We start from the raw sequence: 13,709 nt of genomic DNA on the forward strand, positions 1-13,709 counted from the left end.
CCTTTTGGTGTTGATCGGATGTTGTTGTTCGTTTTCAGTTTCGGATGTGTGTTTATATGGTTTGTGTGTTTATATGGTTTGTTAATTTGTAGTCTTGTTGTAATATTTCTGTTGTAAGACTTTTTGTTTTATCTAATATATCCCGTTTATGCAAAAAAGAAAAAAAAAGTATTGAAGATAAGTCAAATCCTATTTTTAAAGAGGTGTGACTTCTGTTTAGTGCATAGGACCCGCTGCGATCATGACACTTGTCCATTTTTGAATACATGTCATGATCGTAGCGGGTCCAGTGTCACAGGACACTGGATAGAAGCTGCACCCTTTTTAGAGTAATGTTATAAACACAAACTATTTTGTAATATTTTTACACATTATTGATGTAGTCACTTTTACTGTTTCTTATTTCGGCCTATTACAAATATTACTTTTTTGCTTACCAAATAACTACTTACTACATCAACAATTTTGTAAAAAGGTTGTAAAATAATTTGTAATTCTATTATTTTTCATATTTTTATCAACCTTTGTTGAATTAATCATCTGTGCCTGCCAGTTGCAATCGGTCAATAGTGATTAGTGTTATTATATTGTCAATATGGAATCGATATTCTTGGGTACATGACTACACGCTAGCCATTACAAAATCAGAAAATTTGGAGGAAATACTATTACCATAGAAGATATTATTGTTATTGCTACAATTAAATGGCGATGGTTACATGGATTGAGATCCCTAAAGTATTGCCAGGATGCAATAACTTTTAAAGATTAAGATTAAGATTAAGAATTAAAAAATAAACTTCAACCTCAGTCTTTGGATCTTTTTATTTTATTTTTAGTTTTAATATTTTTAAAAATCTTTTTCTAATTTAAAAGTTGAGATTAAAAATAAAATTTTAATTCTCAATCTTACCATTGCAATACCATAGGTATTCTAGGGAATTCTAGTTTTATTATTATAATTTTAATAAATCAATTGTTACACTGGGCTATTATTTATTTTTTTATTTATAGAAAGCACAAAGTGGCAATTTGAAGTTTTGAACTTTAATCTATATATATATATATATAATCGAAACTTTTGAAGTTCTCACAATTTTTCACGTCAGCACAATATTTAAATAAAATTATTTTTGAAACCTCTTCAGAGCTTGTCACATCATTATTATTTTTTTTAAAACAAAAAAACTTTTATTTACCCCATACGTTGCCTAAAGAGAGTTGGAAACAAAAAATAATTCCCATACGTTGCATAAAAATATTTGGAAACCAATAGGTTAACCAAAGTAGAGTTTTTTTTTTTTTTTGAGAGAGTTTCAACCTATGACGTTCGCTCCTGATGATAGCTCTTTATCATCAGACCAAAACATCAATTAGTTTTTGGTGTAGGCGGGGATTGAACCCCAGATCTCTTATACAACCATCAGAGATTTTACTAGTTAAACCAACTGGAATCCACTAATCAAAGTAGAGTTGAAAACTATTACAACTCAACAAATTATCCACCATCCTACAACTATATAAAAAATATACACATACACACACACACATTGCATAAAAATAGTTGGAAACCAATAGGTTAACCAAAGTAGAGTTGAAAACTGATTACAACTCAAAAATTATCCACCATCCTACAACTATAAATAAATAAATAAATATATATATATATATATATATATATATATATATATATATGAGTTGGGTTCAAGTTACACCTGGTGTAACTCTAAGTAATGTTACACCACTCAATAACTTGTTATTGAATTAATATTTTGAAAATCCAACCGTTAAATTAGATGATCTATATGTTCTTAACATGCACGCCAATTTTCATATTAATCGGATGTTATTTACCATTTGATCCATAAACTCATATTTTATGCATTATTTTAAATTACAAAAATTTGGATTTTAACAATTGATTGATGACATAGATATTAATTTTTTTATCACCTTGAAATTTTACAAGCATAAAAAATATATAAAGATAATGCAATCTAACGGTAGATTTGTTAATATTCACATCCAATTAAAACATATTGAGTGGTGTAACATTATTTAGAGTTACACCAAGTGTAACTTTAACCCAACCCTATATATATACACACACACACAATAAAGTTGGTGTGGCTGGCTGTTGCTAACATGCTCAAAGCTCAGGCATGGCTCCGTGCAACCATATATAGTACCTATGGTATTCTTTTTTCATGGTTTAATTTTGTTGTTTTAGATGCTATGGTATTGAATTACTCTTTGCCTCAAGTCTCGCATCTTAAGCTTGGTACTTTTTTTTGTCATCTACATTATTATTATTTTTTTAATCTACGTTCTTTTAATTCTTCTATTACTCCATTATTATTATTTTTTAATTATTCTCATTACTCTTTTAATGAGTTTATATGAAATCACTTTTGGTATTTGATTTTGTGCATGTGATTGTTTTTGTTGTTTAGAGTTTACACCAGTAAAATTTATTGCTTTATATATATATATATTTTAAAAAAGTAACTATTTTTCACAATTATCATTTTATTTAAATAAAATTATTTTCGTTTAGTCCAAACTTAACAAGAAGTGAAACTCTATCTCTCAAAAAAGTTCAATTTAAACTCAAACTCATCATTATCATTTTTTTTAAAACAAAATTATTTTTGTTTAATCCAAACTTAACAAGGAGTGAAACTTTATTTCTCTAACAAGCCAAACTTAAACTTAAAACTCAAATATTGATAATTTATCTTCAAATTTGCTAGGTTAATCATGAACACTATAAAAGCAAAGCAAAGCAAACCCTAATATTTTTTTTTTTAAAGCCAAGCAGAGGTATAAGTTCTTCTTATGTTATTTTATTCTCCTCTACTTTGTTAAAAAAAATTATTTTATGGTTTTTCATGTATTTTTTAAAAAGTAATTTTCGTACATGAGCCACCAAACTCTCTTTAGCCTTTTTTTACAAGATAAAAAAGCTTGCAATAATTAAAATTATTTTTTTAAATGTAATCCATCTTTCTCTTATATTTTTCTATTGTTTAGTCATATATATTTTGTTTTGTTTCAATAATTTCTAATCAGTGAATCATCTGATTTTTTAATATTTTTCGGTCTTTCAGAAATTTTAATATTTGAAATTTTGAGTTATTTTTTTGCTGTATCAATATTCAATGTTGTATTTTTTTGCAGAAGTTTTCAAGCAATGACTTCTTCATCAAACTGTAACACAAATTGAAATCATACAAGAGCAAATAATGCAATGGTGTAATTTCTTAAATTTTTTATAAAATTATTTTAATTTACCTCACAAATAATTAAGTTCCCGTGCATAGTACGGATAAACAACTAACCATGTAGTTTTATTGAATTACTAGACTCTTGGTTGTTTTGATAAAGCTATGGTCTTCTATAGATGTGTTCTTGAGTTGTAATTTAAGATGATATATATATATATATATATATATATATATCTCTTTTTTTGCTTTAAAAAAAAGATGGTTTTTAATTCAAGTGATATTAATGAATATTTTTTTTTGATACAACATAGAATTTCTACTATAACTTAATTTAAGTGCATATTTGTGTGAAATTCTCTCCTGGAGACTTGAACGCGGCTCTTACTCCTCATATTCTCAGAAACACTTATACTTATAGAATGATCATCGCACTAAGAGTGTGCGGTAGTGAAAAAATTTCTTTTAAGTTGTACTAATGTAGGTTGTAAGCTTCATTAAAAAAGAAAAACAAAAAACCCATTAACCTCCCCACAAAAATCTATTAATCGACATAGGTTTATCAAAAAAAAAAAAAAACCTATCACGGCGTCACTATCAGTATCACCCTCACACAGTCCATTGTTCTATTTTCTCCTATTTTCCTCTCTTCTCCGTCGAAGCCTTTCACAGTTCACACATAACAAAAACACCGTACCCTTCGGCCATCCACCACCACCGGAGACCAAGTTCCGAAGAGCTCACTGGAACTAGCTCCTCTAGTCTCAGCACCCATATAGAGAAAAATTAAGGTAATTCTTAACTTTCTTTAATCTAAATTGCTTAATTCATGATTATACATAATGGGTAATGAATAATCTTATAAAATTGAATTTAGGAATACCCTTTTGAAGGTCTTGAAGCTTGAAAGGCCTAGACTTGGGGTTTAGAGAGTTGAGGCTAAAACCCCACAAGGTGTTTGTGTTTGTGTCTCTGTGTGAGTGTGTATTATGTGAATGTTGGATCATTTGTTTATGTAGAATGAACTAAAGTAGGTTTCTTTCAATATAGCTATGTTGGTTCATTATGGTTTGTAACTGTAAGTGCTACTTTGGCTAGACCTCTAAACTGGTGATTGTTTTTGTTTTGCTTCTTTTGTTCCTCAACTGTGCAGAGTTTGACATACTTATGAATGGCTTGGAGAGAGCTTACCAAAAAGGTATGTTGTTGGGTACCCATTTGTATTTGAATCCATTTTTCTCTTAAGCATATATTTCTTTCACTTTAGTTCTTTTCTCTGTTATCATAACCAATGTAAACCTGCCTAAGCTGATTGCACCTTGCTCTCTTAGTAGCTTACAATCTTGAATCAAGTTCACACTGATATTTTGGAAATGTTTAGTCTTGCAACATATTAAAGGAAAAAAGAAAACCCCATATTTTTTTTTGGGGTGGGGGTGGTGATTAAATCACAATTGATAGAGGAACTCTTTCGAGTGTTGTGCTCTTTGTCTAATCACTGGATGAGAAACTTAGCATGTTAACTCCGTGGGAAATAAGCCTGTGCTGGCTGCTTAATTTTGAATCAACAGATGGTAACGCATTCAGCTGTTGAAATGGTGGTAGTTTTGGTGCATGCTTGTACTGAAGTCTAAAGCTAGTTGAGATCTGGATCAATGTTGTATTTATTGTCCAGTTCTGGTCAAAATGTTTTGCTAATATATACATGTATGTATGTATTGATGGATCGATGGATGTATAACTGGACTAAACAACCACCTAAATTCATAGTGACCTATTTTTCACTTTATTATTGTTTATTTGTTTAATGATCAAGGCTCCCATTTCCAAGCCTCTAAACCTTTTTTTTTTTTATTATCCATTATGGTCTATTTTCACAGTTTTGATATTTATCATTGTCTACTATATTTTTACCATTATAAGTTATTTTTATGCAGGGTGTACGCACTAGTCTTTCAAGAGCTTTGACTCCTGTGCTACCAAGGCTTGTGGTTGGGTCAAACTTTTCATCTGCCCTTGAGGATGTAATAAAAACATCAATCCCTGCTTCATTAAGATGCATATCAGGTTCTCTTAAATTTCATACATGTTTTTGTAGCTTTGTTTTTTAGTTACTATTGTTGTTCAATTTAACTTGAGAGGCCTTAATACTAACCTCTAGGGTGCTCTAGTTGTTTAGTTTTGTAATTAATTTGTACTATGGACAATACAATCAAGCTCTTGTAGTACAGTGGTCAATCATATCTAAAAGAGAATTAAAGGAAAACGAACCCAAAGCTAACAAACAATTAAACAAAGAATTGAGGAAAAACAACTTAAGATCAAGAATGGATTGTTCCCATCCCCTGAAGCTCCTAGCTGCCATATGCACCACATTAAACAATGAGGCACAACTTTCCATATTGCTATGTGCCGATGACGACCAAATCAACCTGGCCAAGAAGCTTGCATATGCACAACTGTGACATAACCCAATGTACTCCAAAAAGACTGAATACCATATTGAACTAATTGATGGGCCCTTTTTTTAATTTAACGAGTAACTTTCAATATCGGGCTTATAATATGGGCCTTGATCCATTTGCTCACATTACATATCTTTTTATTTTTCCTTGGATGAGCCTAGAACCCTTGGAAGGGGGTGTCTGGACGATGAAGTGGGTGCATAGCACACACGGTTGTAGTTTATGGAAGGGTATTAGAGCAGCATGGGTTGACTTGATCAATTATGTGTGTTTTGAAATGGGAGTAGGAGATAGCGTGCGCTTTTTTGGCTTGGTAGGTGGTGTGGGGAGCGCTGCTTTGTTTTTGTTAGCAATAGATCTTGATGGTTTGATATCTGATTATTTGGTCAGTGGTACTGGAGGGTTTGAGAAGCATTGGAATGTTAGATTTGTTTGATCTTTTAATGACTGGGTGTTAGAATTTATTGAGTCTTTGCTTGGGTTGCTACTTTAGTTAGAGACTTCTTTAGCTAGAGAGTCTGTGTGGTTCTTGTAATACTCTTTAGCTATTGGTGATTGATCTTTTAGAAAATTATTTGAGATGTTTAATTTATTGACGAACTAGCTAAAAATTGTTGGGTTTTCAATTGATTGCTGCTTAATCTGTTGAAGTTTTTGTTCAATCTCTTTCCAAGAATTTGATAAAAATATAATTTTGTTTATAGATAGAGATTTTTTTTTTGAAAATTTATTAGCTTTGAAATTTTTCTGCGCAATTTCTTGAATATGATATTGATACTTATACGGTGTGTTTGGTGGTATTTTTATATGATTTATATGATGATGAAAGAATTTGTAAAAGTAGGCCTTTAGAATTTGGATCTTTCCTTCTTACCTCATGTGTGTGTATTTATGAATTACATGTAGAAGTGGCTTTGGCTGTGTGTGTCGCAGATCTAAGGATTTCTGTGGCTGTGGCTGTGGGGTTCGGATCTGTGTGTACTGGTGGGGGATATTGTGGTGGTGGTAGTGTGAATTTTGAACCCACTTTCATATGGGTGGCTGGCTGGCTGCCAATGGGTGTAGCTGTGCCTGTGGGTTCAGATTTGTGTGTGCTGGTGGGGGATGGGTGGCTGCAGTTTCTCTCTCTCCTGCTCTCTGGGTGGCTGTGGATTTGGATTTGGTGGTGGTGATGGAAATGTGTTTTGGTTTTCTGTGGTGGGTAGAATTTTTTTACTGTTGGTGTGGTTGTAGTGGTGAGGATTTAATTGAAAGATAAAAGGGGGAAAAAAAAAAGCAAAGTAGACCGGAAGACTGGTGCCAAACCATGCAAGTGGCTTTTTGATTTGAGAAAATAGGTTTTGAGAACAAAAATTGAGAACACCTATAATACAAAGTTGAAAATGAAAATCGAAAACAATAACAACAGAAATCAAACAGGGAGCAAAGTAGGAATGACAAAAAAGGATACATGTGGTCGACCTTAATTAGTTTATCGAGTATTTACAGCTAACCCAAAATTTTGGGACTAAGGCTTGATTGTTATTGTTTTAAAATCTTGATAAGTTAGATAGTTATGCGTATAACAAATAATGTCCCTCCAGTAGTTGAACCCATTGAAATAAATTAATTTTTCTAAAGAAGCATTGGGGGATTTCAAATTCACTTGGGGTTCCACTCCCCAAATGACCAATGTTGGAGCATTCCTGTATTTATTAGTGGGTTGATGCCATTTTGGGCTTAGGCCCTTGGCTTAAAGATGATATGTCCTGTGATTAGATTTTTTCCTACATAATGTGAGGCATTTATTTGTTGATCTGTATAGTATAAATTTATTATTTTGAAAAAATTTCAAGGTTGCTTATCAAAAAAAAAAGAAAAAGAAAAAATTTCAAGGTTAATTGTGTGTCGTCATTAAGTGTTTTGCAAAATTTATGTTGCAGAGTTCTCTTCCAGATCAGCATTATGGGGCTCAGCTTGTAACAAGGTTCCGGCAGTATTGCCCCTTATGAGGTTACTTGATCTGTTTTACTTTTTTTTGGGCTTTTTACTTGTTTTTTGGGTACAAGGAATGCTACGTTTGACTAGTCATTGGTATGGTCTTTTGTAAGTTACATACCTGGTGGTCTTGAACCCATGACCTCATCCTTCACCTTAGTGAAAAACTCTTGATAAGTATATTCGGATTGCGTTAATACGTACATGACTAAATGTTCCTGACTAAAATTGATAGGAAGAGGTTGGACTTCTGAAAAAGTCACTGATCATAAATTTAGTTTGCTGGCTACATATGACAAATGATAAATTGCTGTTTAACATATATAATTTCGCAGAACATGTCTGCAATGCAGAAATTTCATTCTAATCTTTTTGCTGCTGGAATTCCTAAAGATTGTAATTTGTATTTACATCTTGCTTAGGTATTTTCATGGCACTCCGGAGCTGTGGGCTAGAAAGAATAATAATGACCCAGTTTCTGAAACAAATTCCAAGAAAAAGCCTTCCAGTAGAGGGAAGTTTGCGAAAAGAGTCAGGACCGAGCCACCTGTTGAAGCCCCTTATGTGCCTCCTAGACCAAAAAGAACCACCAAATCCTTGCCAGATAAAACAATCGACATATTTGAAGGCATGACAATTGTGGAGCTTGCCAAGCGTACTGGTGAGTCAATACCTACACTGCAGGAAATTCTAGTCAACGTTGGGGAAAAGGTTGAATCTGAGTTTGATCCTCTCAGCATCGACATTGCGGAACTGGTTACAATGGTATTTCCTATTCTTAGTTGTAAATATTACATAATAATCCCTCACATAATTTATAGCACCAAATTGGAGAACATCAAAGATATATATATAGTTGTCAATATTCGTCCTTCCTGCAAACAAATATATTTTTTAATTAATACAATATTCCCCTTTCCCCCAAAAAAACCTTATCTATTATTATTATTTCGCTGCTCTGTAGTCTTTATTTCCCCCCATCCATCTTGTACACTATCTTTCGAGTTTTAGTTGTCTTGGAAACTTTTGGGACTCAATGTTAGGTTATCACTTCTTCAGGAAGTTGGAATCAATGTAAGGAGGCAACACTCCACTGAAGGTACCGAAATTTTACCGAGGCCTGCAGTTGTTACAGTAATGGGTCATGTTGATCATGGTAAAACTTCTCTTTTGGATTCTCTACGTCAAACATCAGTGGCAGCAAAGGAAGCTGGTGGCATAACTCAGCATCTTGGTGCTTTTGTTGTGAGTATGCAGTCAGGAGCGTCAATCACTTTTTTAGACACCCCTGGTCATGCTGCATTCAGTGCAATGCGAGCAAGAGGTGCAGCAGTTACAGATATAGTGGTGCTAGTTGTAGCTGCTGATGATGGAGTGATGCCCCAAACTCTTGAAGCCATGTCTCATGCAAAAGCAGCTAATGTGCCAGTTGTCGTTGCAATTAATAAATGTGATAAACCAGCTGCTGACCCAGAGAGAGTAAAGCAACAGCTTGCTTCAGAGGGCTTGCTACTGGAGGAGATCGGTGGTGACGTTCAGGTGGTTGAAGTTTCAGCGACAAAGAAGACTGGGTTGGATAACTTGGAAGAGTGTTTGCTTCTCCAGGCTGAAATGATGGATCTGAAAGCACGTATTGATGGGCCTGCTCAAGCTTATGTGGTGGAGGCAAGACTTGACAGGGGACGGGGTCCATTGGCTACTGCAATAGTTAAGGCAGGGACTTTAGTTTGTGGGCAGCATGTGGTTGTTGGCTCACAGTGGGGCAGAATAAGGGCTATTAGGGATACGGCGGGGAAGTTGACCGAGAAGGCAACACCTGCAATGCCTGTTGAAATTGAAGGGCTGAAGGGGCTCCCAATGGCTGGTGATGATATTATTGTTGTGGACTCTGATGAGCGAGCTAGAATGCTTAGTGAGGGAAGGAAAAAGAAATTTGAGAAAGATAGGCTTAGCAAGGTCAATGATGGGGCAACAGAAAATTTGGAAACATCAGAAGAGGAGTTTAAGAGGGTTGAAATGCCAATAATAGTAAAAGCAGACGTTCAGGGAACCGTCCAAGCTGTCACAGATGCATTAAAGACTTTAAATAGTCCTCAGGTATGGCAAGATCATAATAGCTATATATATATATATATATATATCCTGAATTTGTACTTTTTTGTAGTTTTCAACAATGTTCTACTAATTACTTGTTGCTTTAACTGATGATGATTGTTTGTTCTTCCTCACAATATGATTAGCAGTTGTCATCTGTTGATCATATGTTAGACGTCTTTGGCATCTTAACTGTTAAGTATATACCAGAACAAGGTGCAGCTTATAATCCATCTCTCCCCTCCTTCCCCCCCAACCCCATCTGGGGGGGTGGAATGCTATTGACTATTTGCCTCTGACTACATAATATTTTAACCTATAATTAACCCAACCCCACTCCCTTTACTTGATTCTAGGCCCAGGGCAGGTTCTGCTTTTAGTAAAACATTGGCTTTGTTACCTAAAAGTATTCTCTGGTATTTTACTGCTGACTGAAATTGTTACTGATTGTAGTTCATGCGGTTCAATTTGATTATCAGGTTTTTGTGAATGTTGTCCATGTTGGTGTTGGACCTATTTCTCAATCTGATGTGGATCTAGCAAAAGCCTGTGGTGCTTGTATAGTTGGGTTTAATATTAAGAGTCCACCTAGTTCTATCAATCTGGAAGCGACTCAAGCCGGTACAAAGGTATTGACCTTTTTCTCTCAATTTCAACGCTCTGTTGAGAATGCTATATTCATTTAACCATCAAGTTAAGATTACATATTAACATTGTTTATGGCAGTCGATACTTGATATTATTTTTAGGAAGATAAAAAACAAGCATACAAAGCTTGAAAACCTTATGATTATTGTTGTTTCTTATATTGCTTGTAGATAGTGCTTCACCGTGTGATCTATCACCTATTGGAAGAAATGGGCAATTTGATAGTAGATAAGGCCCCTGGGACTTGTGAGACTCAGGTAGCTGGGGAGGCTGAGGTACTGAATATATTTGAGCTCAAAGGAAGGAGCAAGGCAAAGGGGGATGATGTAAAAATTGCTGGCTGTCGAGTCATTGATGGTTTTGTCTCAAAATCATCAACCTTGAGGCTAATGAGGAGTGGGGAAGTTGTGTTCGAGGGATCCTGTGCATCTCTTAAGCGGGAGAAGCAGGATGTGGATTCAGTGAGGAAAGGAAATGAGTGTGGACTTGTGATTAGTGATTGGGATGATTTGCAGATTGGAGATGTCATCCAGTGCTTGGAGCAAGTTGTAAGGAAGCCCAAATTCATTTCATCAGAGAGTGGTGCTGTTCGAATTGAGTGCTGATGGTACTTTCACTAGATGCTCCTTTATTTTTGACTCGATCGTTTTCCCTTGCATCTCTGCTTGAGGACAAGCAAATTCTTGTAACATCAGGATCAATACCTAAACTTGCCGCAGGGCGCTCTCAGTCATTTTACAACTGGTGCTCCTGCCCAAATACCCCATGCTTCAGAGTGGCTAAGGTTTATTTATGTAGGACAATTTTGAAAGGTTATGGCAAAATATTTGGCTTTCGATATAAATTTTGTTGTACAATAGCAAACCCACAAGATTATTAGATCAAAACATCAACAAAGAGCAATTTGTTTATTTGATTTATACTTTTAATTGCCTATGAGAAGGTTGTATTCTTTTATACTACATAATTTATTCATCTAACAAATAATTATTATTATTCATGCATATGACAGCTTATAAAGTTGAATTACCCTTCTTCCCCATTTAGAAATTTCAAAGAAACCACATTCAGTGTATAACTGGCTAAACAAACCTAGAGAATACGTAACTTTTATGATTTTATCAAACCAGTGCAATAGTTTGATTTATATGATAATTGTTGAGTAGTCAAAATTATGATCATTCTTTCTGGTACATGACATCCACGCGTGCCGTATATTGGAACCATTCACAGGATTAAACAAGTGCCCAACTCAATGAAATCGCAATTTTATGTAGTGGAACCTTTTGCAGGATTGAGCATCTGTCCAAATCAATGAGAAGTGCCCAAATCAATGAAATCGCAGTTTTATGTAGTGGAACATTTTGCGGGATTGAGCATCTGTCCAAATCAATGAGAAGGCAATTTTATAGTGGAACCTTTTGCGGGATTGAGCATCTGTCCAAATAATGAAAAGTGAAAACGCAATTTTATCGAATGGTACAATTCAAAGCTAAGGATTAGTCTGTCTAATTCTTAGGTATGTCAATTTACAAACATTGATGCCCACTTGTTTTGAAAATGGACTTTCCGTGTAAATTTTTTGTGCCTGTTTGTTGTGTGTAGTGTTTCCCCCATGTGCAATGATAGAGGGAAAGTTCAGAAAAATTCTGTAACCACAACTAATTCCACACATACTTTCACAACTATTTGATGTGGTTGATTATGAGTAGTGCAAAAAAAAAGAAAAAAAAAGAAAAGAAGAAAAGGTCCATGTGAACAATTATCTGATATGACTGATTATGAATAGTGCAAAAAAAAAGAAAAAAAAAGAAAAGAAGAAAAGGTCCATGTGAACAATTATCTGATATGACTGATTATGAATAGTGCAAAAACAAAAAAAAAGGTTTATGTGAAAATGACAGACATCCCACCATAGTAACATATAATAGTTGTGATAATGAGTGTGAAATTGGTTGTGATTTTAGAAGAATATAAAAAGATTATTGCACTATTTGTAGCTTTTCTATCAACTATTTTTCACCAAACCATTTAGGATTGGAAAGATACCACCATTAGAGCATCCAATTCTACCACCAAAACTAATACATCCGAATTCAACCTCAACTTAACCCAATCAAGATCCAGAGGAATCCAATCTAGGTGTCACCAAGCTATTAGATTTGTCAATTTTCAATTATTGAATTGTTCAATGGCTCTATGCACACAGAGTGAAGGAGACAACACAGATTGAGAAGATGCTATAAAAATTGAATTGTTTCTATCAAGCCGAAGACTCCAATGCACGTTTCCTAATAGCTATTATATATATACTATGCTAATTATGAATTGCCAACATTTTCCTACTTTCTCCATTTTTCAATCAAACCCAAAAAATGATAAATCAATTAGTCAATAGACTTAATTAACGTGACAAAATCTAGTCTACTGGTTTCATTGTGAATGGACAGTTTCTTAACTACACAAGAGAGAAATAATAAGAAATCCAGATAATATTAATCTATACGTCTCAAACTCCTTTCAATTATTAGATTTTAGCAAATCTAATCTCAAACTTGTCTATCTTCTACTTGATTTAACAAACTCAAACTTTATAAAAATAAATGATGACTACACTATTTTCAGATTTGTGAAAAGTTAAATCTTCACTGACAAATAAGTTGTATTAATTTCACAAAAGAATAAAGATATACTTGGCTATCTAACAAATAATAATTATTATTCATGCATGTGCAGTGTGCACATTCCAAAGCCACTTACTGGGGCTGAGCATAACTTTGGATTTTTGGGAATTTACTAGTACTACTTGTCATTTATAATAACTTAGTAACATTATTACATTAACCTAACTTGTCTCTTCTACTCAAGGCATGGCTTATAAGTTATAAATGAAAGTTCACCAGAATTGACAAACACTTTGTGGTTAGCTACTCTTATCTCAGAGCTATATAAACTGGCCCCATCCGGCTAGGTTGGTTTAGAGACCAAGTGACTTTAATAGGCACTTTGAGGTCAAAACCAGGACAAGGGTGGCCGTCAAGGTTTCGATTAGAGATGAAAATACTCTGTTTTCAATATAATCTGCAGCATATGTTGAACCTAAGTCTTTTTATGTTCTATTCAATCTAATTGTCATTTATGATATAATCATGACAATTTATATCATAAATGACATGTTATTTTCAGACATGTTATAAAGCTTCTTTGAGTCCAATGGTCAACTTAAGAATATTTTTAAATTTACAACTTTTCACTTTTCATATACTCCACAAAAAAATTCTGCCTTCGTTATCTTTTTCCT

The 13,709-nt window shown here is 33.9% G+C and overlaps 1 protein-coding gene across 2 annotated transcripts; it reads left to right on the forward strand.

The window, feature by feature from the left end:
• The first annotated feature begins 3,811 nt into the window (after positions 1–3,811).
• Positions 3,812–11,402, forward strand: LOC142622602 (uncharacterized). 2 transcript variants are annotated; one of them, XM_075796117.1, is made up of 8 exons: positions 3,812–4,015; positions 4,378–4,422; positions 5,162–5,291; positions 7,612–7,681; positions 8,089–8,431; positions 8,726–9,763; positions 10,240–10,389; positions 10,579–11,402. In XM_075796117.1, the coding sequence occupies exons 2-8, from the start codon at positions 4,396–4,398 to the stop codon at positions 11,011–11,013; spliced, it is 2,193 nt and encodes a 730-aa protein (XP_075652232.1). In that variant the 5' UTR covers positions 3,812–4,015; positions 4,378–4,395; the 3' UTR covers positions 11,014–11,402. The 2 variants fall into 2 exon arrangements, with proteins under 2 accessions (XP_075652232.1, XP_075652233.1); XM_075796118.1 differs by lacking the exons at positions 3,812–4,015; positions 4,378–4,422 and having other exon boundaries at positions 5,230–5,248.
• Positions 11,403–13,709: the final 2,307 nt, after the last annotated feature.

Source organism: Castanea sativa, chromosome 1 (genome assembly GCF_040712315.1).
Source record: "Castanea sativa cultivar Marrone di Chiusa Pesio chromosome 1, ASM4071231v1".
In the NCBI taxonomy this organism is placed as follows: Eukaryota; Viridiplantae; Streptophyta; class Magnoliopsida; order Fagales; family Fagaceae; genus Castanea; species Castanea sativa.

What these genes read in the sequence shown, in the direction of transcription:
- LOC142622602 (XM_075796117.1), top strand. Translation starts at nt 4,396, where the DNA reads ATGGCTTGGAGAGAGCTTACCAAAAAG. An exon ending in TTCATTAAGATGCATATCAG is followed by an intron (nt 5,292 to 7,611) that starts GTTCTCTTAAAT and finishes TTTATGTTGCAG; the next exon opens with AGTTCTCTTCCAGATCAGCA. An exon ending in TTGCGGAACTGGTTACAATG is followed by an intron (nt 8,432 to 8,725) that starts GTATTTCCTATT and finishes TCACTTCTTCAG; the next exon opens with GAAGTTGGAATCAATGTAAG.